Here is a 23,506-nt window from a genome sequence, read left to right as displayed (position 1 = left end):
AAGAACTATCAAAAAAGCATGTCCCTATATCTGAAACTAATGACTGTGTGGGCAAGAGACAAGATTCAAGAAGGATTATAACCAAGAATGGACTAAGTAGTGACTTTAATCCTACCTCAGAATTCTTCCCCTAATTCTTATAAGGAAGTATATTCACAAATAATAGAAACTCCAATAGAGGAAAAATTATTCTCTCACTCCCTCATTTTTCTTTCATTTTAGCAAACAAGTCCTGTAAGTGCAATGCTTGTGCTGGTGAAGTCGCTCTCAGGACCAAGAGAATATATAGTGGACCTGGAGATGCTGACAGTCAACAGTATAGGAACCTTCCGCACTAGTTCAGTGTTAAGATTGACAATAATAGTGGGGCCATTTTCATTTTAGTGTTTTTAAAGAATCCACTGTAGGCATTTAAATCAGCCAAAGAATATTGTTATCTTAAAGCACTATTTTATTTATAGACATATCTAGTTCATCTACATCTATATACTGTACACTCATAAATAATTCAAACAATTACACCATGGTATAAAGTGGGCATTTAATCTGTAAAGATTCAAAGGTTGTCTTTCTTACTGTATGTAAATTAGACATTAATCCACTAAACTGGTCTTCTTCAAGAGAGCTAAGCATACTCTTTCTGGTGAAACTTGGATTCTTTTCTGGAAAAGTGGGACCACACAATGATTGTCTTCTGTGGTGCTTAAGGAAACTTACCACAGCTCCACTGACAGTCTCATAAGGAGACAGCCACCGTTACATTGAACAGCATGCAAGTTCAAGAATGAGATTTTAACTGCTTTGTAAGAAAATGGAAAAAGTCAATAAAGATATATTTCTTTAGAAAATGAGGGTATTTGTGTTGGTTTTTACTTTTATGATCAGTCTAAATGTAGTTGTTTATTACATAGTAATAAATCACTATCGCATAGTATAGTAGTTTCTATATTTTACATTTTTCCAGAAATTTTTGTTATGAAAGTAAACAAAAACAGTAAGCAAAATTCCCCAAACGATTAAGATAGCCCCTAGAAAATTTATATTGAGAAATCTATGGGGAGGAGATGAGAAAACAAATTCATTTCTAAACCACTTTAGAGTTGACCAGCAGAAGCAAACTTGGTGTATTAGTCAGTTTGAGTTGCTATAACAAAATACTATAACTAACTGAGTGGCTTATACACAACATACATTTATTTCTCACAGTCTGGAGGCTGGAAGTCCAAGATCAGGGTGCCAGCATGGTCAGGTTCTGATGACATGCATAAGCCCTGACCTTCTACCCCAACCTCTAAAATATATATAATTATAGAAGTACATATAATCCATGTATTAAAATGTGTCTATGTGCTCAGTTGCTCAGTTGTATCTATCCCTTTGTGACCCCATGGAATGTAGGCCACCAGGCATCTCTGTCCATGGAATTTTTCAGGTAAGAATACTGGAATGCGTTGCCATTTCCTACCCCAGGGGATCTTCCCAGCCCAAGGATTGAACTCACATCTCTGAACCTCTTGCATTGCTCCACCTGGGCAGCCCCTGCATAGGTTATATATACTTCTGGCTTCCCTGGTAGCTCAGCTGGTAAAGAATCCACCTGCAAGGCAGGAGACCCCAGTTCAATTTGTGGGTCAGGAAGATTCTCTGGAGAATGGATAGGCTACCCACCCCAGTATTCCCTGGTGGCTCAGTCAGTTAAAGACTCCCCCTGCAATGTGGGAGGCCTGGGTTCAATCCCTGGGTTGGGAAGACCCCCTGGAGGAGGGCATGGCAACCCATTCTAGTATTCTTGCCTGGATAATCCCTATGGATAGAGGAGCCTTGCAGGCTGCAGCCCAGAGTTGCAAAGAGTCAGACACAACTGAGTGACTAAGCACACACAGTAATATATTCTACAAATATTTTTTGTAGAATATATTATTTATATATTTATATAATTTATATAACATATAATTTATATATTTGTACAAGTTAAATATAATCTATGATAAAAAAAAGACTGAAGTGACTTAGCAGCAGCAGGATCATGATAAAACAATAATATATTTTATGTATATATTTTGGGGACCTACAGAAGCCATTAATTGCAAATAAGATGGTTTCCCTTTCATCCCAACAGCTAGTCCTATTCACAAACCATAAACACATGAAAAGGGTTGATAAAGTGTCACTGATGCAATCCTCGTTCTTCTTTTTAATTGTAAAATATGGATAAAACTCACCATTTTACAGTGTACAATTCAGTGGTGTTTAGTATATTACAATATTTTGCAAATATCACTACTACCTAGTTTTGTAACATGTCCATCACTCAGAAATTAAGTCCATACCCATTAGCAGTCAGTCCTCATTCCCCCTTCCCACAAGCTTTGGTGGGAGTTCCCACTTATCTAGTTTCTATCTCTCTGAATTTGCCTATTACTCTTGCCTGGAAAATCCCATGGATGGAGGAGCCTGGTAGGCTGCAGTCCATGGGGTCGCTAAGAGTCGGCCACGACTGAGCGACTTCACTTTCCCTTTTCACTTTCATGCATTGGAAAAGGAAATGGCAACCCACTCCAGTGTTCTTGCCTGGATAATCCCAGGGACGGGGAGTGGTGGGCTTCCGTCTATGGGGTCGCACAACACGACCAAAGCGACTTAGCAGCAGCAGCAGATGTTTCATCCAACTAGAATCATACAACAGATGTCCTTTTGTGTCTGGCTTCTTTCACTTGGCACAATGTCTTCAAAGTTCAGCCATGTTGTAACATATGTAAGTGTTTCACTCCTTTTTATGACTGAGTGATATTCCATTGTATAAATATACCACATTTGTTTATCCATTCATCAGTTGATAGACTATAGTTGATAGGTTGCTTCCACCTGCAATTTCTTTGTATCTGGAGTATCCAAAAGGAAACTGAGTAACGTCTAAATCACCCATTTTTAGTTTCATTTTTAACTAAAAGGAAGAGCAAGTGAAAATAAATTTTATTCACAGAAGCAAAATCCTGAAAGAAGCTAACACAGGAGTCACTTTACAGGTACAACTGTCCTCAGTAAACATAAAAATCTCATGCTGTCTTCAAACATAATTTGAAGTTCAAAATAAAGTAAATATCATCACTGAAAACAAACCAAAGCAGTAAAGCAAAGTTTTGTTTTCAAACTACACGTGACTCCCACCTTCCCTCCTCCATGAGAATCACCAGCTCCCATGAATAAAAATTATGAAAATAATTCATCATCAGAGTCATTATTATTCAGCAGCAAACATTAATTGAGCAGCTTCTATGGTAGTCTCTACCAGCATCTAACAGTGTGATGGAGCATAGAAGAACCAGGGTTTGAGTCTCAATTCTAACATTAATGAGGTATGAGACTTAGCTTCTTGGTACCTTGGTTTCTTTATACATAGGATATTGAAACAAGATGTTTTTTTCATCATTAAAAACTATAACTATTCCTTATACCTGAGCTGCACTGACAGAAAAGGTGGCTCTATTTGCCAAACTTTTTACAACATTTGAGTCTTCTTTGTATGCAGTGGCTATTGGGAAGCGCTGCTGCTGCTGCTGCTGCTAAGTCACTTCAGTCGTGCCCGACTCTGTGCAACCCCATAGACGGCAGCCCACCAGTCTCCCCCATCCCTGGGATTCTCCAGGCAAGAACACTGGAGTGGGTTGCCATTTCCTTCTCCCTTGGGAAGCACAATATCCACATTGGTAAAAAAGAAAACTAATAGCTCCTACCCCAAAACATGTCTTCAAAATGAGAGTTCATTGCTAGGGACAAGGACATGAGAAGTAATCCAGTTTAGCTATAAATTTTAAAATTACAATTCAAGATAACTTTTTTTAGTTTTCACTGTTAAATTATGCATGTTTTGCTCCTTTCTACTGATTCTAACTGAAATATTATTTCTCATGTTAAACTGAAAATGATTTTACTTAGTTTTGCCAGCAAAAAATTCAAGTCATAGGTTCCCACACTTCCGAACATGCTTCCAGAAAAACCACATGTTCTTACTCAGTAAGCCTCAATAATGAAGATTGAACTAGTAATTTCCATCACCAGTCCAATGCCCATACCTGGGTCCTGAAACATCCATGCTCTCTGACTGGACAGAGGTATTTTCTGATAGCAGTTAGAAAAGACCTCTTGGTTGCTAGCACTTCTCAAAAGGGGAATAACTTCCCTTCAGCTGCCAAATTTCCCTCTTTAATAGGTTTTTTGACAATATGCAGACTTCATCTCTTCTAAACGTAAAATCTCCCATTACCTACACTTCTTTTTAATAATAATAGGATTCTAAACTTAGATGCCACCTGGTGAAACAAGTTATTAACGCTTGCTCAACCTACTCAATGCTTTATGGTGACCTAAATGTGATTCACTTTGCTGTACAATAAAAACTAATACAACATTGTAAAGCAACTATACTCCAATAACAAATAAACAAAACTTTTTTTAAAAGACTTTCAAGGTCACAGTTTATTGAGCAAGAGCACTGTGCCTTGAATGAATGTCTTATGACTTAGATTAGGGCTCTTTTTGTTGGCTATACTCTAAATTTCAACACCAACAAGCAATCACTTTCCTTCCAAGCTTCTTCCTGCAGTATCCACCCCAAACTGTGGACCAGCTTTGCTGATTACCAGGAGCAGTTGTCACCACTGCTGTTAACTGCAAAAAGATTGAAATAGCACAGGTACTAACCTGATTCTGATTTACTCTGTTAAACTTTGCTCATTTGTTCTCTAAAAAACTCCAGTGAGGCGAAAATAATTGTTACACAAAATACTTCTGAACTCTAGAAACTGAAACTCAAGGACCAATCATGTAGACCTTACTATACTTGAGAGCTTAGACATTTCTAAAAGGAAAAAAGAAAGCCTATTCCTAAAGGTACAAACAGAACTCTCTGCACAGGGGAGCTTTGAGAGCGACAGTAAGGGTGGAAAGGGGTTAGCATTCTCCTCATTCAGAAACTAGACCAAAAGACAATGAGTCCTTCCTCCCATAAGATCAGTGGAAGGTAAGGGGTTAATGAGAGATTACTGCCAGTCCTGGTATCAGTTAACATTCATTAGGTGTTGAAGGAGCAAACAACAAACATCATCACCTCATCACCTAAAGTATTCTTGCTTTAGAGGCTTGAAATAACACAAGAGATACCATATTTTATTAACAACTCAGCCGACTGTGGGGCTTTTGGTTCTTTCACAATGTTTAAGTTAAAATGATCTCCCTGGGGCTTCCTTGGTGGTCCAGTGGTTAAGAATCCACCTTCCAATGCAAGGGACATGAATTTGATCCCTTGTTCAAGAACTAAGATCCCACATGCTGTGGGGCAACTAAGCCTGTGCACCACAACTGTTAAAGCCCACGCACCCTAGAGCCCGTGCTCCACAAGAGAAGCCATCCCTATGAGAAGCCTCTGCAACTAGAGAATAAAGCCCCACTCACTGCAACTAGAGAAAGCCCAAGTGCACCAACAAAGAGCCCATATGCTGCATCGAGGACCCAGTGCAGCCAAAATAAATACTATGATGACATCGTTTACTTACTTAGTTCACCTCATCCTCAATTTGAAAAATGACCCCCCAAAAAAGTTAGGACTTTTTACTGTGATTTAAAATATATAAATATTAGAGGGTGGAAATAAGCTAGAAATCAATCCCCGTTTTTACCTAAAGAATATAGTTATCTCTACCACTCTGCCTCTACAAGGAAGTTGTTTTCGTAAATGCAAAGGATGGAAATAGAAAGATTGTTCAATACCCTAAGACCATCTGAACACGACCCAGTGAGATTATTATTTGGGGGGAAGCTTCACAAATACAAGTTTATTGTTGAACCCTGTTTCCATGATTGCAAGCAGTTGCTTATGTTTTGAATGGCCATGTATGCTTCTAACTTTCTAGTTCTTCTTTTTAAAATATAGAACAGCTGCTGGCCTACTCATATGTTACACATAAGAAGCCCACAAGGGACAAGGCCTTCCATTAATATGTTGAATTATTTTTAACACGTTTGTATTTCTATCCTGACTCATCATCTCAGAGAGAGGGCAAGTTTCCATCTTCCCAGCTTGGGGGGAGCACCTGCAAAATACAAATGCAAACTGTGACACATCTGGTACCAAAAAACCAATCTTGTTTCATCTGGCCAGCAGACTAAAATATCAGGATTGCTGAACAGAAACAAAGCAAAAAGTTAACTGCCATTTATATGTAGTCAACACAGATGTCTATTTAAGCTGTTTATATTATAAGCGCATGTGTATGTTAACAGAGCACAGACTCCTTTAATAAGCCAGAGTTGGATTATAAACACAAGAGAATTTTAAAGCCCTGAATGCAATAATTTGGTTCTTTTTTATCTTCCCATAGAAACTAAATTAATTTCTTCAGAATCTCAGCATTCTTTTTAAACAGACGCATTTAATACAAATAAATAATTTTGTTGAATACCAAACTATTTCCTTTAAAAACTGTATTCCATGTTTTTTATTTTAATGTTTATATTATGTTTCTTAAAGTGACTTAAACCAGGTGTCTTGCTTTCTGTTGCCCCAGAAGTAGACCCTGTCACAGAACTGAGTGTGGGAAGTTTGACAGGTTAACTTAGGAAGCATAGGTGAGAAACTAGGGAAAGTGAGTCAGGGAAGGGAGAGATGCTAATAACTGAGTGAGTAAATGAGTGGGTCTCTTCTGTGAGCAGATTAGTACTTAGTTTCTCTGGGGATCCTCTGAGATACAGTGTGGAACTCTCCTCAAAAGCCTCCCACCAGAAGCTGCCTAGACAGACTCCCATCCCTGTGGGAGGGTTACCCCTGGGGCATTAATGCCACACACACCCAGTTACAACTACCTGTAGCAGGGTGAGCTTTCTGGCACTGGAGAAAGCCCTCAGGCAGAGGAGGAGAGAGACTGAGGCTTGATACCGGATATTGTCAGGGAGCTAGAAACTTCTACTGAAAACCTCAGTAAGCTCTTGCTGCTGAAGGACTGTCTGCCAGGCAGCAATACCCACATTGCTTGGATTCTGACCACAGAAGCACATGGCCTGATGGTTTCACACCACATAAGCCTTTCCTGAACCTTTTTCTGTTGGTTCTTCATCTTTCCCCCCGCCCTCTTCCTTTCTCTGGCAAAAACTCAAGTTTTCTTCTCCTCTGTGTATCACTCATTTAGCAAATCAGGCCCCAAACATGTTCATTCGATGCAAAGACACACAAGATATTATGTACAGTGGTACTGTACACTTAACACCATGAGCCTGATTCCAGAGCACAAGTCCAATTATAGAGTTTTATATAAAATTAGTTGTCATTCAAAGATGAATTTTCATGGAAGCTAGTAAAGCTAAAGCTTCAAGGCCTTTCCCTTGCATCATCCTTTCCAAGGCTCTGAAGCTACAATATGTCCATGTTATCATATTATTTTTGTAAAATTTGAAAAAGTAATACATTTTAGCCAAATGGGTTAGGACTGATCATTCCTCTTAGGTGCCGCCTTTCACACTTCTTGTGTTATGTAGCTCTGGGATGGTCATAAGGATTTAGGGGAATCCAGCCCAGGAAATTGAGTTAGAAAGTACATTTAACTTCGCCTTAGAGAAATATAACTATATAGTTCACAATCACTTCTGCTGCTGCTGCTGCTAAGTCACTTCAGTCGTGTCCGACTCTGTGCGACCCCATAGAAGGCAGCCCGCCAGGCTCCCCCGTCCCTGGGATTCTCCAGGCAAGAATACTGGAGTGGGTTGCCATTTCCTTCTCCAATGCATGAAAGTGAAAAGTGAAAGTGAAGTCACTCAGTCGTGTCCGACTCTTAGCGACCCCATGGACTGCAGCCTACCAGGCTCCTCCATCCATGGGATTTTCCAGGCAAGAGTACTGGAGTGGAGTGCCACTGCCTTCTCCGACACTTCTATGTATGTTTAATTCCAGTTCCTGTCTGGTATAGGAATATCCCCTAAAAATATTCCTACCACCCACCCTCTCTGTTGATTTTACCTAACAGCATGCACAGAGATTCAAGGCTAGGGGTCTTATCACAGTTTAATGTGTCCTACGAGAGTCGAACGTGACTGAGCAACTAACACTTTCACACAGTATCCAGCACCAGAGTAGGTAGTAGAAGAAAAACAAGTTTTGAAAGAGCCAGAAGCTAATCTATGAAAAATTCTCCCAATCATCAGAGGTGTAAAATGAAAACCAAAAAATTTGGTGTTTATTCGATACGTTTTCAGGAATATATTTAATTATGTAACATGTTATTGCTCAGTTTCCCATGTCCAACTCTTCACAACCCCATGAACTGCAACATGCCAGGCCTCTCTGTCCCTCACCATCTCCCAAAGTTTTCCCAAGTTCATGTCCATTGCATTGGTGATGCCATCCAGCCATCTCAACCTCTGACATCCTCTTCTCCTCTGCCCTCAATCTTTCCCAGCCTCAGGGACTTTTCCAGTGAGTCAGCTGTTCATATCAGATGACCAAAATGCTGGAGTTTCAGTTTCAGCATCGGTCCTTCCAACCAGTATTCAGGGTTGATTTCCCTTAAGATTGACTGGTTTGATCTTCTTGCTGTCTAAGGGACTTTCAGGAGTCTTCTCCAGCACCACAGTTTGAAGGAATCAATTCTTCAGTGCTTCGCCTTCTTTACTGTCCAGCTCTCACAACCATACGTGACCACTGGGAAGACCATAGCCTTGACTATACGGACCTTTGTTGTTAGAGTAATGTCTCTGTTTTTCAATACATTGTCTAGGTTTGCCATAGCTTTCCTGCCAAGAAACAAACATCCTCTGATTTCATGGCTGCAGTCACCATCCACGATGATTTTAGAGCCCAAGAAGAGGAAATCTATTAACTACTTGCACTTTTTTCCCTTCTATATACCATGAAGTAATGAGGCTGGGTGCCATGATCTTAGTTTTTTTAACATTTAGTCTTAAGCTGTCTCTTTCACTCTCCTCCTTCACCCTTATCAAGAGGCTTTTTAATTCCTCTTCACTTTCTGCCATTAAAGTGGTATCATCTGCATATCTGAGGTTGTTGATGTTTCTCCCACCTATCTTGATTCTAGCTTGTAACTCATCCAGCCTGGCATTTCTTGTGATGTGCTCAGCATATAGATTAAACAAACAGGGTGACAGCAGACAACACTATCATACTCCTTTCTCAGTCTTGACCCAATCAGTTGTTTAATATAGGATTTTAACTATTGCTTCTTGACCTGCATACAGGTTTCTCAGGAGACAGGTAAGATGGTCTGGTATCCCCATCTCTTTAAGAGCTTTCCATTTATTATGATCCAAACAGTCAAAGGCTTTGATGTAGTCGATGAAACAGAGGTACATGTTTTTCTGGAATTACCTAGTTCTCTCTATGATCCAGCAAATGTTGGTGATTTGATCTCTGGTTCCTCTTCCTTTTCTAAATCAAGCTTGGACATTTGGAAATTCTTAGTTCACATAATGCTGAAGTCTTAGCATGCAAGATTTTAAGCATGGGAGATGAGTGTAATTGTCCAATGATTAGCATATTCTTTAGTACTACCCTTCTTGGGAACTGGGATGAGAATTGACCTTTTCCAATCCTGTAGCCAGGTCTTCCAGATTTGCTGACAAATTGAATGCAACAACTTGATGGCATCATCCTTTAGGGTTTTGAATACATTGTTCTTCAATGAACAGTGCACGTAGCATATGCAATTATAAATGCACCATATCATGAAAATATTTTCCATGTATTTCTATAAGAACTCACTAGAAATTATTCTGACAATGAGAATTGAATTATAATCCCCCCAAATCTATAGTTCCCCCCAAAACTGTAATTCACTGAAATGAAGAAATAAATTTCAAGTAGAAATAATGAATAGATGCTTACATTGATCAAATTAATAAAAAAGAATGAGTTATGTGAACATGTTGGGATGGAATTTAAGAGTCCTGCTACTTTGATATGGAACACTAATATCAGTAAAGAAAACATAAAACTGATAATTTTACCACCACAACAAGGTCATTGACAACTCATTGGTAAGTGAATGTGGCCATTTCAAAGGGTGTTTAACATTAGTTCTTGCACAAGAAAACTAGGAGTGATTTACAGTTGTATATATCTTATATGATTGAAGCTTGCTAGAGGTTTCCGAATTTGACAACAATTTCAAAATTTCATATGACATTGCCAAAATGGCTCTTGAAACCAAAGAAATCTTTTTGTAAATGTGTCCATTTAAAATTGTTCTCAACCATTCTAGAAGAAAGATTGTGTTATCTTTCTATTCTTTCTATAAGAAAGGACCTACTGTAGAGCACAGGGAATTCTACTCAACAGTCTGCAATAACCTAAATTGGAAAGAAATTTTAAAAAGAATAAATACATGTATATTTACAACTGAGTCACTTTGTTGTATACCTGAAACTAACACAACATTGTTAATCAATAATACTCCAATATAAAATAAAAATTTCAAAAAAAATAAATGATGTTACAAAGTTGTGGCCATAGGCAATCAAAAGATATGTATTCAAAATGTAGAAGGAAAAGTATTACAAAGGAGTTCCTGGTAGCTAATTAATAAAAAATATTATTTTCCTAGACTTTGTGATGTTTACTGTCAGCTTTTAAATCTTGTGATTTGTGATCTGTTTTGTTATTTTAAATAATAATCCCCTTTTGTGTCTAATTTTGCATTTATAATTTGTATTCTTTCCTGTAAAGTGAGCTTCTAAATATGTATAGGCTTTGCTCAAAGCCTGGATGCATCCCTGATCACGTGAAGTAGTCCTGCATCTAGCAATTATGGGGCTTTTGTGAAAAGAGAAAAGAATATTTAATCTGAGCCTTAGAATATTTGCATAGGCACGGGAAAAAGGTATAGGAGACAACCCTTAATTTCAAATTTAGCAGCACAATGCATAGCCATTAATTAATCTTGTTAATAGCAATTGTGTATTTAAAAGTTGCTAATTTCTGATTCAAGCTCAAAAGCTGAAAAGTCTCTTTCAACCTCTGGCCTCCATTAGGTGTGTTCTTACAGTGATTAAACATAAGCTGTTCCTCCACTTTGTCTCTTAGCGGTGATTATCTGCTTTTATTTCCTCCTAAGATCTGTTGATTAGCCATTAATAAGAGTTTTCCTTGTGGCTCAGCTGGTAAAGAATCCGCCTGCAATGCGGGAGACCTGGGTTCGATCCCTGGGTTGGGAAGAGACCTTGGAGAAGAGAAAGGCTACCCAATCCAGTATTCAGGCCTAGAGAATTCCATGAACTATATAGTCCATGGGGTCGCAAAGAGTGGGACATGACTGAGCGACTTTCACTTTAACTTTCACAAAGACCTCAAAGAGATAAGCTTTCCAAACCCCTGGTTACATCCCAGCTCCAGGCCTGGGGACATGTCATATAATAATTCCAGTGTAATTCACTTCAATAAACATTCACTGGACATCCACTATACACAGGGCACTGTGCTAAGTACTAAGGGAGCAAAGGTAAATATGACATAGTCCTTGGCCTCAAAGAAGTTACAACATGATTAGACAATTAAACACAATAATATCAGTTCAACTTTTTTTCAATAGTCACTATTTATTTAGCTTTCAGTCCATTACCTCATTTCTCATATTCATCCAATGAAGAAGGAGTTCCATTTTAAACAATGAAGTTTAGTTCCATTTCACTGGTGAAGAAGCAGATTTAACGACTTGTTTAGGGCCAGATGTCAAGCAGGAGCAGGATCAAGACTGGAAACAAGACCTATCTTTCTCTAGAGCCTTAATATGATCTACCAGGAGCACAACGGAGAGCACTTAACCCTGACTGGGGGACATCGGAGAAAGCAGAGCTGGTCTGAAAGGTGGAATGAGTTTGTCCCAGCAAAGAAAGGTTATTCCTGCAGAGGGGAATTTACACACAAAGGCAAGGAAGTAAAACACAACAAGGGACATGTCAAGAAACCTCTTAAACCTTGTAGCTCCTAAATTAACCAAGATCCTGACTCCTAATACTGAATAATGTGGTGACAAATCTCACTCCATCCATCAGTTTTTTCATTTCCCCAACCTTTCTTTATGTCTCTCCTTATTTTAATCTTCCCACAAGCATGGATACAGTGGCTTTTAAAATACTCTTCCTATTGTTTAGTAAATTTAGTAATGGGGGAAACAAATAAATAATCCCACAAACAAATATAAAATTGCAGCTATGACAGATTCTACCAAAAAGGGAGGTGGTGCTCCAAGAGTCTATAATGAGGGAAATCAAATGACCCACCCAGGCATCCCTTGGAAAATGTTTCCAGAGCTGAGCTATTGGAAATGAGAAGGAGATAACCGAATAAAAAGGGAGGGAAGGATATTCAGAAAAGGATCTACATACACAAGGGCCCTTGGGAGGGAAGAAGTATTTTGTGGGACGGAGTCCAAGGGACTGGAATACCAGTGTAGGTGAAGCTGAAAACATAAGAGGATAGGAGATAAAGCTAGACAGGGTACCACTGAAGAATCTGTGGCTTTATTCTTAGAGCAATGGAGAGCTACTTAAATATTTTAAGCAGGTAAGTAATGTCATCATATTTGCACTTTGGGAAAACTCCCTTTGATCTTCAGATAAACTGGAAAGGAGTCAGAATGAATTTTTTTTACACACTACCATGTGCTTGCTCCTCGGAAGTAAAGCTATGACAAACTGAGACAGCATATTAAAAAGCAGAGACATCACTTTACTAACACAGGTCTGCATAGTCAAAGCTATGGTTTTTCTAGCAGTCATGTGAGAGTTGGACCACAAAGAAGTTTGAGCACCAAAGAACTGATGCTTTTAAACTGTGGTTCTGGAGAAGACTCTTCAGAGTCCCATGGACTGCAAGGAGATCAAACTAGTCAATCCTACAGGAAATCAACCCTGAATATTCATTGGAAGGACTGATGCTGAAGTGGAAGCTCCAATACTTTGGCCACCTAATAGTAAGAGCTGACTCACTGGAAAAGACCCAGAGGCTGGGAAAGATTGAGGGCATGAGGAGAAGGGGGCAACAGAGGATGAGATGGTTGGATGGTATCACTGATTCAATGGACATGAGTTTGAGCAAACTCAAGGAGACAGTGAAGGACAGCAAAGCCTAGTATGCTGCAGTGCATGGGGTGGCAGAGTCAGACACAACTGAGTGACTGAACAACAACAACAATGTGAAAAATAGATAGCTAGTGGGAACTTGCTGTATGGTACAAGGAGCTCAGCTTGGTGCTCTGTGACAACCTAGATGAGGGGGAAGGGGTGGGAGATGAGAGGGAGGCCTAAAAGGGAGGGTAAATATATATACATATGTGTATATATATACACATATAACTGATACCTTTCATTTTACAGCAGAAAGTAACAACATTATGAAGCAATTATACTCCAATTTTTTTAAAAAGAACTAAAAAAATACAGAAAAAGAAGAAGACGATTATGCAAGCAACCCAGGAAAAAATGATATGCTAATTTGGACAAAAGAATTGGTGGAGAGCACAGAGAGAAATGAACAGATTGTACATAGGAGACAAAATAAAGGACTTAATGATAGGTTGGAAGTGGAGAGCAAGGGAGAAGGACTTGCTGGAAATAAGCCTAGGTGTCTGGTAGCCCAATAGGCAGATAATTGTTTCTAAGCAGAGATTCAGGAATCAAGCTTCTTCCATTTGGGCGCTCTACCACCTGCAACTGATGGCTTCCAAGGTCCCTGTGATCATCTACATCAAGAGCTAGATCAATAGCAGATTGAAAATGAGAACTTTTTATGGAGCAGGACTGGAAGAGGCTTACATCACTCTGCTATATTCCTTTGGCCACACTTTTGAGGAAGGTTGGGAAACAGAGTCTATCTAGTTGTGTATACAGAAAGAAGAGCAAAGGGATTTTGTCACTAGCTAGCAGTCTCTGCCTCAGTGGAGAAACTAGAAAATGAGTACAGTTGACCATTGAACAAATGTGTTGGGGTAACAGCCCTTTGACCAGTCAAAAATCCATTTGACTCTCCTTATACTCTATATCTGAGGTTCCACATCCATGGGTTCAAGCAACTGTGAACTGTGTAGTACTGTTTAATTTACTACCAAAAAAGTGCATATAAAAGGACCCATTAAATAAAAACTCTTATTGTTCAAAGGTCAAGTATATATTCTTTAGTAGGGCAATGGAAGTGTTCCATTGGGGCAGAGAACAGTTTTCTAACTTCTAGAATTTTTTCAGTTTCATTTGTTTTTCTCTATATCCCTTCTCTTCACCATACTGTTTGTGTTCAAGAATAAGTAGGAGCATTACTTAATTCCACATCCGTATGTATTCATTTTTAATGAGAGCAAATCACCTTTTCAATACCTATCCATTCAGTGGATATTTAAGGGTCTACAGTTGTCTCAGTCTAGTTGTTTACTTCTTATCCAGAGAAGGCAGAAAGAAAGAAAACTATTCTTTTACTGTTAAAAAAAAGGTTATCAATACTTTAAATTTATAAGAAAAATGTTTATGTGCAAATATGATTACTTTGGCCTTCCCTCATGGCTCAGACAGTAAGAATCTGCCTGCAATGCAGGAGACCTGAGTTCCATCCCTGGATCAGGAAGATTCCCTGGAGAAGGGAATGGCAATCCACTCCAGTATTCTTGCATGGAAAATTCCATAGATAGAGTAGTCTGATGGGCTTGAGTCCATGAGGTCACAGAGTCAGACATGACTGAGCGACTAACACACATATGATTACTTTAATGTTATTTCTAGTAACCAAACAAATGAAAACAGTTTGAACAGTACAAAAAATGGGGGCATTTAAATTATGGCACACCTATAAAATGGAATATTATGCAGTGATTAAAATGTTTAGAAAGAGATTTTTATGGAATGGAGAATATTTATGACATAGTGTTAAGTGGGTAATGCATAAAGGACTATCTCAATTACATAAATATATGTATGGAGAGAAGAAGTACACCAAATATTAACTATAGTTATTTCTGAGATAGGATCAAAAGAACATTGTAGTCTCCTCTCTGTAGTTCCTTTTATCTATAATTGTTTCTTTACAATGATATTCATATCAAATTAAAAGTTTTCTTTTTAAAAATTAAAGCAAATTCAAAGAAGCCACAGAAATCTTGAAAATATGATAGGTAATCACAGACGGAAAACTCAGCAGTGGTCGCAGGACTGGAAAAGGTCAGTTTTCATTCCAATCCCAAAGAAAGGCAGTGCCAAAGAATGCTCAAATTACTGCACAATTGCACTCATCTCACATGCTAATAAAGGAATGCTCACAGTTCTCTAAGCCAGGCTTCAGCAATACATGAACCGTCAACTTCCAGATGTTCAAGCTGGTTTTAGAAAAGGCAGAGGAACCAGAGATCAAATTGCCAACATCTGCTGGATCATGGAAAAAGCAAGAGAGTCCCAGAAAAACATCTATTTCTGCTTTATTGACTATGCCAAAGCCTTTGACTGTGTGGATCACAATAAACTGTGGAAAATTCTGAAAGAGATGGGAATACCAGATCACCTGACGTGTCTCTTGAGAAACCTGTATGCAGGTCAGGAAGCAACAGTTAGAACTGGACATGGAAAAACAGACTGGTTCCAAACAGGAAAAGGAGTACGTCAAGGCTGTATATTGTCACCCTGCTTATTTAACTTATATGCAGAGTACATCATGAGAAATGCTGGGCTGGAAGAAGCACAAGCTGGAATCAAGATTGCTGGGAGAAATATCAATAACCTCAGATATACAGATGACACCACCCTTATGGCAGAAAGTGAAGAGGAACTCAAAAGCATCTTGATGAAAATGAAAGAGGAGAGTGAAAAAGTTGGCTTAAAGCTCAACATTCAGAAAACAAAGAATATGGCATCTGGTCCCATCATTTAATGGCAAATAGATGGGGAAACAGTGGAAACAGTATCAGACTTTATTTTGGGGGGCTCCAAAATCACTGCAGATGGTGATTACAGCCATGAAATTATGACACTTACTCCTTGGAAGGAAAGTTATGACCAACCTGGGTAGCATATTCAAAAGCAGAAACATTACTTTGCCAACAAAGGTCCATCTGGTCAAGGCTATGGTTTTTCCAGTGGTCGTGTATGGATGTGAGAGTTGGACTGTGAAGAAAGCTGAGTGCCAAAGAATTGATGCTTTTGAACTGTGGTGTTGGAGAAGACTCTTGAGAGTCCCTTGGACTGCAAGGAGGTCCAACCAGTCCATTCTAAAGGAGATCAGTCCTGGGTGTTCATTGGAAGGACTGATGCTGAAGCTGAAACTCTAATTATTTGGCCACCTCATGTGAAGAGTTGAATCATTGGAAAAGACCTTCATGCTGGGAGGGATTGGGGGAAGGAGGAGAAGGGTACAACAGAGGATGAGATGGCTGGATGGCATCACTGACTCAATGGACATGAGTTTGAGTAAACTCCGGGAGTCGGTGACGGACAGGGAGGCCTGGCATGCTGCGATTCATGGGGTCACAAAGTTGGATACAACTGAGCCACTGAACTGAACTGAAGCAAAAACTGGACAGTGAAGCTGAAGGTTCAGTCTAAAATTTTGGAGGTGGTTACCACAATCTTCCATATGAGTTCCTGTTCAATAGTAGTAAGAGCCTACCAGTCCCGTTAATTGGGGACTATAACATCTTAAAAAGACCCAGCAATCCCACGGCTGGGCATACACACAAAGGAAACCAGAATTGAAAGAGACACATGTACCCCAATGTTCATTGCAGCACTGTTTATAATAGCCAGGACATGGAAGCAACCTAGATGTCCATTAGCAGATGAATGGATAAGAAACCAGTGGTACATATGCACGATGGAGTATTACTCAGCCATTAAAAAGAATACATTTGAATCAGTTCTAATGAGGTGGATGAAACTGGAGCCGACTATACAGAGTGAAGTAAGCCAGAAAGAAAAACACCAGTACAGTATACTAACACATATATATGGAATTTAGAAAGATGATAATGATAACCCTGTATGTGAGACAGCAAAAGAGACACAGATGTATAGAACAGACTTTTGGACTCTGAGGGAGAGGGAGAGGGTGGGATAATTTGGGAGAATGGCATTGAAACATGTATAATATCATGTAAGAAACGAATTACCAGTCCAGGTTCGACGCAGGATACAGGATGCTTGGGGCTGGTGCACTGGGATGACCCAGAGAGATGGTATGGAGAGGGAGGTGCAAGGGGGGTTCAGGATTGGGAACTCAGGTACACCCGTGGTGGATTCATGTTGATGTATGGCAAAACCAATACAGTATTGTAAAGTAAAATATAAAAAAAAAAATTAAAAAGCAGAGACATTACCAACAAAGGTCCATCTAGTCAAAGCTATGGTTTTTTCAGTAGTCATGTATGGATGTGAGAGTTGGAGTGTAAAGAAATCTAAGCACCAAAAAATTGATGCTTCTGGTATTGGAGAAGACTCTTGAGAGTCTCTTGGACTGCAAGGAGATCCAACCAGTCAATCCTAAAGGAAATCAGTCCTAAATATTCATTGGAAAGACTGATGCTAAAACTGAAACTCCAATACTTTGGCCACCTGATGTGAAGAACTAACTTATTAGAAAAGACTCTAATGCTGGAAAAATTGAAGGTGGGAGAAGGGGATGACAGAGGATGAGATGGTTGGATGGCATCACCAATGCGATGGACATGAGTTTGTGTAGGCTCTGGGAGTTGGTGCTGGACAGGGAAGCCTGGCGTGCTGCAGTCTAGGGGGTCGCAAAGAATCAGACACTACTGAGTGACTGAACTGACTGAACTGATAACATCTTGGTGACCTACATGCTTCAAAGATCACTGTGGATGTGTCAGGTCCATCAGTGCTGATAAGGCAAACCCAAAAAGCAGTACTGAGGCCAGAAAGTTAGCCCTCAGTGGATGATTGGCATAACAAAGCCAAACTTCCTAGTAAAAGAACTGGGGGAAAGGCTGGACTTTGGCTACACAAAAGCAAAGCAGGAAGTCCAGGCTTTGAACAAGTTGATGTAAAAGGCAAAGCTGCAGGAGCAGTTTGGACTCAAAAGTGTTAAGTGAGGGCGAGGAGCAAGGAGTTCACATTAATCTCCTAGGATGGAATTTCATGCCTCAGGTGAAAATCTAAGGCATGCCTGCAAACATCTTAACAAACAAACATTTTAGCTTAGTGTTACCAAATCAGTGCTACCTTTTTCCAAGAAAAGTACTTTTTAATGCCTTGATATTTCAATAGTAATGATGATAACATTTCCTGAGCACCTATTATATGCTTTTTACTGTGGCCTTACACTGCACTAAATGCTTTATATGCTTGCAGATATTATCTCATTTTATGACATGAGCATTTCTATCCCATTTGAAAGATGAAGAGACTGAGTCTTGGACAGGGGCACTGCCCAAGTCACACAGGTAGAAAGTGGTGGTACCAGGTCTGCAACCCAAGTTAGTCTGACACCGAAGCTCATAGGCCTAACCAATTCATTACAGGTCAGTGGTTAGTTCCCTGTGGCCATGGATATTTTCTGTGCTTCTTTTTTTAAACATGTCAGTGAACCAAAAATCCTATCTACCAGGGATGAGGCTAATAGAAACCACAGGTGAGTAAAGAACATTAAAATCTTCGATGCCTGTTAAAAGAATATTACTACTTTAAAAAAGAAATATATATATATGTATATTTATTTATGAGCATTAATTTGGAAAATAAGGAAGTCTCCTCAGCATTCCTAACATTACATCATAAGCTCTGAAGTTGACTCTTCTTTATCTCTAGCCAAGGTAAATAAGGAAGAAATGAAAAGTTTATACTAGAGATGGCTAAGAAACCATGAAAATTAGCCCAGATTCAGGAAGGATCTAAATGGAATAAGTAAGGTATTAAGCAATTAAGATTTCTGTTTGAAAACACAATGTACAGTTCTTACTTAATTCTTCTTTGGATCACTGAATTGTACCTTCTTTAGACCAAACATCCAAAGAACAGTAAAATATAAATATAAAAATGCCTTTACAGTACAGCAAACATTTCTGTGGGCTGAAGCATAAAATCAGCTGGGCAAAGCTGAACAATGAATACAAGAGTAAATACTCCCTTCTTTGCTTCTCAGAGATTTATGTAGTGCTGTTGAATATCAGTTGTAACTTAATAACATGCTTAGTAGTTTTTTTTTTTAATGTGTCGATTTGATATGTTTTCTTCTGTTGAGTGAAAGCTCATGCAATTAGCTGTGCAGAAAGCTACAAACATGGTCAGGCCACTTTACCTTAACAGAGGTAATTGTTTGCAAATCATCGGAGTGTATACACTCCACGTGCTGGTCAAATCTAGCAGACCATTCCAAAAGTAACCATGGGGCCCCAGTATGAATAATTTACTTCCTCCTGTTCAAAATAACAAAAAAGGTTAACCCTTCAGCAGCAATTCTCATCCTTTCCCCAAGAGATGCTTTAAATACTCTGGGATGAAACTGAAGTAAAATGAAGTTAAGTAAAGTGAAGTGAAGTGAATTGAAAGTCACTCAGTAGTGTCTGACTCTTTGCAACCCCATGGACTGTAGCCTGCCAGGCTCCTCTGGTGAGAATTCTCTAGGCAAGAATGGAATTCTCTCCATGGAACTCTCCAGGCAAGAATACTGGAGTGGCTTGCCATTTTCTTCTCCAGGGGATCTTCCCAACCCAAGGATTGAACCTGGGTCTCCTGCATTGCAGACAGACTCTTTACCATCTGAGCCACCAGGGAAGCCCATGATCACCTTGGAGGAAGGTAAAAATCAAACATCTGCTCAAAAAACAGCAAAGAAATTTTGGATTTTTTTTTTTTAATGATTTGAGTGCCAGTCTGAAGATTTCATTTTTAATTCACTGCACTGATATCAAGATACACTTTATATTCTATGAGTGTGCTTAAAGGAGGGTGGGATAAGTTTTGATGTCAAATAAACTGAACTAGAGGGTAAACAAAAAACAACAAATGCAAAATTATGTAACACAAAGTTTTTCAGCTCTGCCATATGCTTCTGTAGCAAAAAAGGTTCCCAGCAAGTCAAATGCCCTATTATCTTCACAATAGCTTCAATAAAGAGCTATTTGGTGTGGAAGCAAGCTTGGGCCCTGGCTCTTAACAGTTTTATAGCCCTTGGTCAAAGTTTTCAACAGCATTTGGGCAGGAGTGACTAGGCAGTTAGATTACACATACTGACTTTCCACTTGCAGATATACAGTATTTACTTTACAGGGTGAGCCACTATATCAGCTGACCAATTAGGCCACAGATTCTTGGTGCCTCATGAAAACTAAGACTGAATATAAAAAATCTCAGGAACGCATGCAGACTGGACTTTCCTTTAATGTGTCTTCATATAATCTCCATGAAAAAGAATGTCAATGACCAATAATCTTCTGAACCACTTCAGTGTAAAAAACAGAGTGTCTCTCAAGTGAAGAGCTCTAGTTCTTTGGGTTTATGGAGACCCACATTCAGACAGTAGATAAGATCAAACTTCAGAAAAGAAGGCAATTTTTATAAGAAATCTCCAGAACTCCTCTAAACCCCACTGCTATTTGGCCTGTCATTCAAGTACCTCCACAGTCAATATTCCAACTTTTTTTACCAATATGTCTATCAATCAATTCTCTCTTCTAGCCAAAGTGGTCTTCCCTTGGTCCCCTGAAAATGTGATGTGCACTGCTACCTTGCTGCCCTATCCTGAACCGTTGAACACCACTTAGAACGTCATCATCCTTGCCCAGCGGCCTGTAGGTCACTTCTACTTGAGTGGCTGCCATACTGCAAATTCAACAAATCTAGTCTGCCATCAAGACTGTATTCTTATTGAACTTCCATCACCAGTACCAGCATTCTTACATTTCAATGAGGCTCAAAACCTTGGACTTACTTTTGAGTCTCCTTCTTATTCCATATATCCCATATTTACTCTTCCAAGAGTCCCACAGCCTGTAGATTCTAGCATTGTTATATTTCTTGCAAATAACCACCTGCCTTTTTCAATTCCACTGCCAACACCCTTGTTCAGGCCTATTTTCTCACTTGGGCCATTTAAAAACTTTCCCATTGTCCTCCCTGTCTCCAACTTCTCTACCTTTAATCCAATCTAGATACCTCAGCCAGATTAATCTTCCTAATTTCAGCTCCAAGTCACATCACTTCTCTGTTAAATACCTTCAATGGCATCTCATGGCATAATAAAGTTTAATTTAGGAGTTGACCCCAAGAGCATTCCCCAATAAACTTTCTATACTGAAATCTTTATCTCAGAATTTATGTTCAAGGAACCCAAGCTAAGACACCCAAACACCTTTCATATCTTTCACTTCTGTCCTTCATATAATGCCTACATTTCAGTCAAGCCAGGGCATCTGCCATCCTTAAAGACATCCCATGCATTATCACTAACCAATTCATCCACAAAGTATCTACTAAATATCTAAAATATTCCATACTCTAGAAGAGGTATTGACAAACCTAAATGGATATAAACAAGTGAACAAGCCATGAGAATTCAGGATGAACATTGACTTTCCAGCTGAGACCAGAGGAAGAGCAAGGGAGAAGAGTGTGCTAGCTCAGGAAGAGTGTGCACAAAGACCTGGAGATGGGAGAACTCATCTGGGGAGTCCACAAACTGCAAGAGCACTTCAAAATGGCTAAAGCTCAGAGAGCTTAAGTGGTGGTAGCAAGACATCAGGCAAGAAAGGCCAGCAGGACCAGAACAAGAAAGAACAGTAGCCTTATTTGGGGATCTTGACACTATCCTTAGGGCAGAAGAGAGCTATCAGACAGTTTAAAGTAAGAAAAAAATGACCACATTTGTGCTTTAGAACGATTTCTCTGCCTACAATGTAAAGGAAAAATTAGCTGGAGGAAATATTGAAGGCAGGTGGTTACTGTAGTCATTCAAGTAGAAGGTAATGGAGAACTGGCCCAAGGAGGTAACAGTGGAGACAAAGAGACCAGACAAATTCAGGAGATATTGAGAAACTAATATAAGAGGTGTTATGATTTATCATATGGAGGGTATTAGGGAAGGAGGAGTCAAAGACTAAATCATGTTTCAGACTTAAATAACTATGTATATTATTCACTGAAAAAGAAAACACTAAGGAAGATACATAACTAGGGAGAAAAATAAGGAGTTCAGTTTTGGCCATGCTAGATTTAAGGTACTTAAATAAGAGTTGGATATGTGGGTATGTACAAAAGACAGTTAGCTATATAGGTCTGACTTTTGAGAAAGCAGTCTGGCTAGAGGCACAGGTGAGGTATCATCAGCCTACATTTGGTCATAGAACCTGGGGGTGAGACTGAAAAAAGCTGTCAGAAAAGCAGAAACGCAGTGGAGTGTGGTGTCATGAAACCAAGAGAATATTTCAGGATAAAGCCAAGGGTCAACAGTATCAAATAGGCCAAATAAAGTGAGGACCAAAATGATTGTGCCCTAACTATAAACACCTCTGTGCCTTTGCTCAAACTATTCTACAACTAGAAACCATAGAAACATTTCCCATATTTCTTTCAAGGATAGTCTCAAATTGCCTCACATTTGCGTGGTGATTTACTGAACATCATCACATGTTACCTCATTTACTGACTAAGATTTCGAGGGTTAAAACCACCTCTTATGTATCTTGGCATCCCTCTAAGCTCATTAAAATGTGAATGCAGTAAGTTCAGAAAAGGAATCAAATTTGAAGTGAAAGCTCCATGAAAAGAGAAGAATCTATGGATGGGAAGAGCTGGTCCACAGGCCAGAACTATTGCTTGTCCCTATTAGCAACGTGGCACAGCTAAGACAAGTCTGTGTCCACACTGACAAGCCATGAAGCATTGCCCTTGATTGTTTAGAAAGAGATACAGTCATTATCCTTATAAGCAAACTTATTGAATGAAATGATGGTGACAAGCTCATCCTGACTTTTCACCATGACAATAACCTCCAGGTTAGCAACAGATCTGGAGCAAAATACCCACAACCCCCAGATCCAGACTAACCTCACTCACCCCAAAAGGGAGGCCATGTGTAGACAAGGATAGGGAGGCATTTGTCTTCTGACTGTTCTTTTTTCTGGAGGGCAAATATCTAAAAAGGAAAACCTATTTGAATAGGTGCAACTGCCAGCTTCACTTATCCCTTCATAGTTAATGAGCCTATTTTGTTTTATAGGTGCTTCAAAAGAGCTGACAGGGAGGAGACAGCTCTGAATGGAAAACACGAAGCAACTTGCTGAGCTCTCATTGTGAGGTCAACTGCTTGCCTTCTCGTGCTCTTGCAGACCTACATTTAAATGATTCCCTTTTCAAACACAGAGCAAAACCCTAAGGAGAAAAGAATTCTCACGTTTCAAGTGTCAACAAGGCAGCTTGAGGGAGATGCAGCCACCAACACAGTAACAGTTAAAGCAATAGTGATATGGTACATGTTTTGAAGACATTCAGCCTAAACCTCCAAAACTTGCGGCTCAGCAAGTTG

The 23,506-nt window shown here is 39.3% G+C and overlaps 1 protein-coding gene and 1 long non-coding RNA gene across 6 annotated transcripts in view; one reads left to right on the top strand and one right to left on the bottom strand.

Moving 5' to 3' along the window:
- Nucleotides 1-851, top strand: part of EFEMP1 (EGF containing fibulin like extracellular matrix protein 1) — a 71,475-nt gene extending 70,624 nt beyond the window's left edge. For all 5 annotated transcript variants that reach the window (XM_018055266.1, XM_018055262.1, XM_018055263.1 and 2 more), the window contains one exon: nucleotides 223-851. In XM_018055266.1, coding sequence (XP_017910755.1) covers nucleotides 223-384 — 162 coding nt within the window. In that variant the 3' untranslated portion in view covers nucleotides 385-851. The remainder of the gene's footprint in view (nucleotides 1-222) is intronic.
- Nucleotides 1-23,506, bottom strand: part of LOC106502619 — a 199,211-nt gene that overhangs the window by 12,887 nt on the left and 162,818 nt on the right. The window lies entirely within an intron of this gene.

Source organism: Capra hircus, chromosome 11, assembly GCF_001704415.2.
Source record: "Capra hircus breed San Clemente chromosome 11, ASM170441v1, whole genome shotgun sequence".
In the NCBI taxonomy this organism is placed as follows: Eukaryota; Metazoa; Chordata; class Mammalia; order Artiodactyla; family Bovidae; genus Capra; species Capra hircus.
The sequence above is the reverse complement of the archived record's forward strand: the minus strand, read 5'-3'. Positions and strand labels throughout refer to the sequence as shown.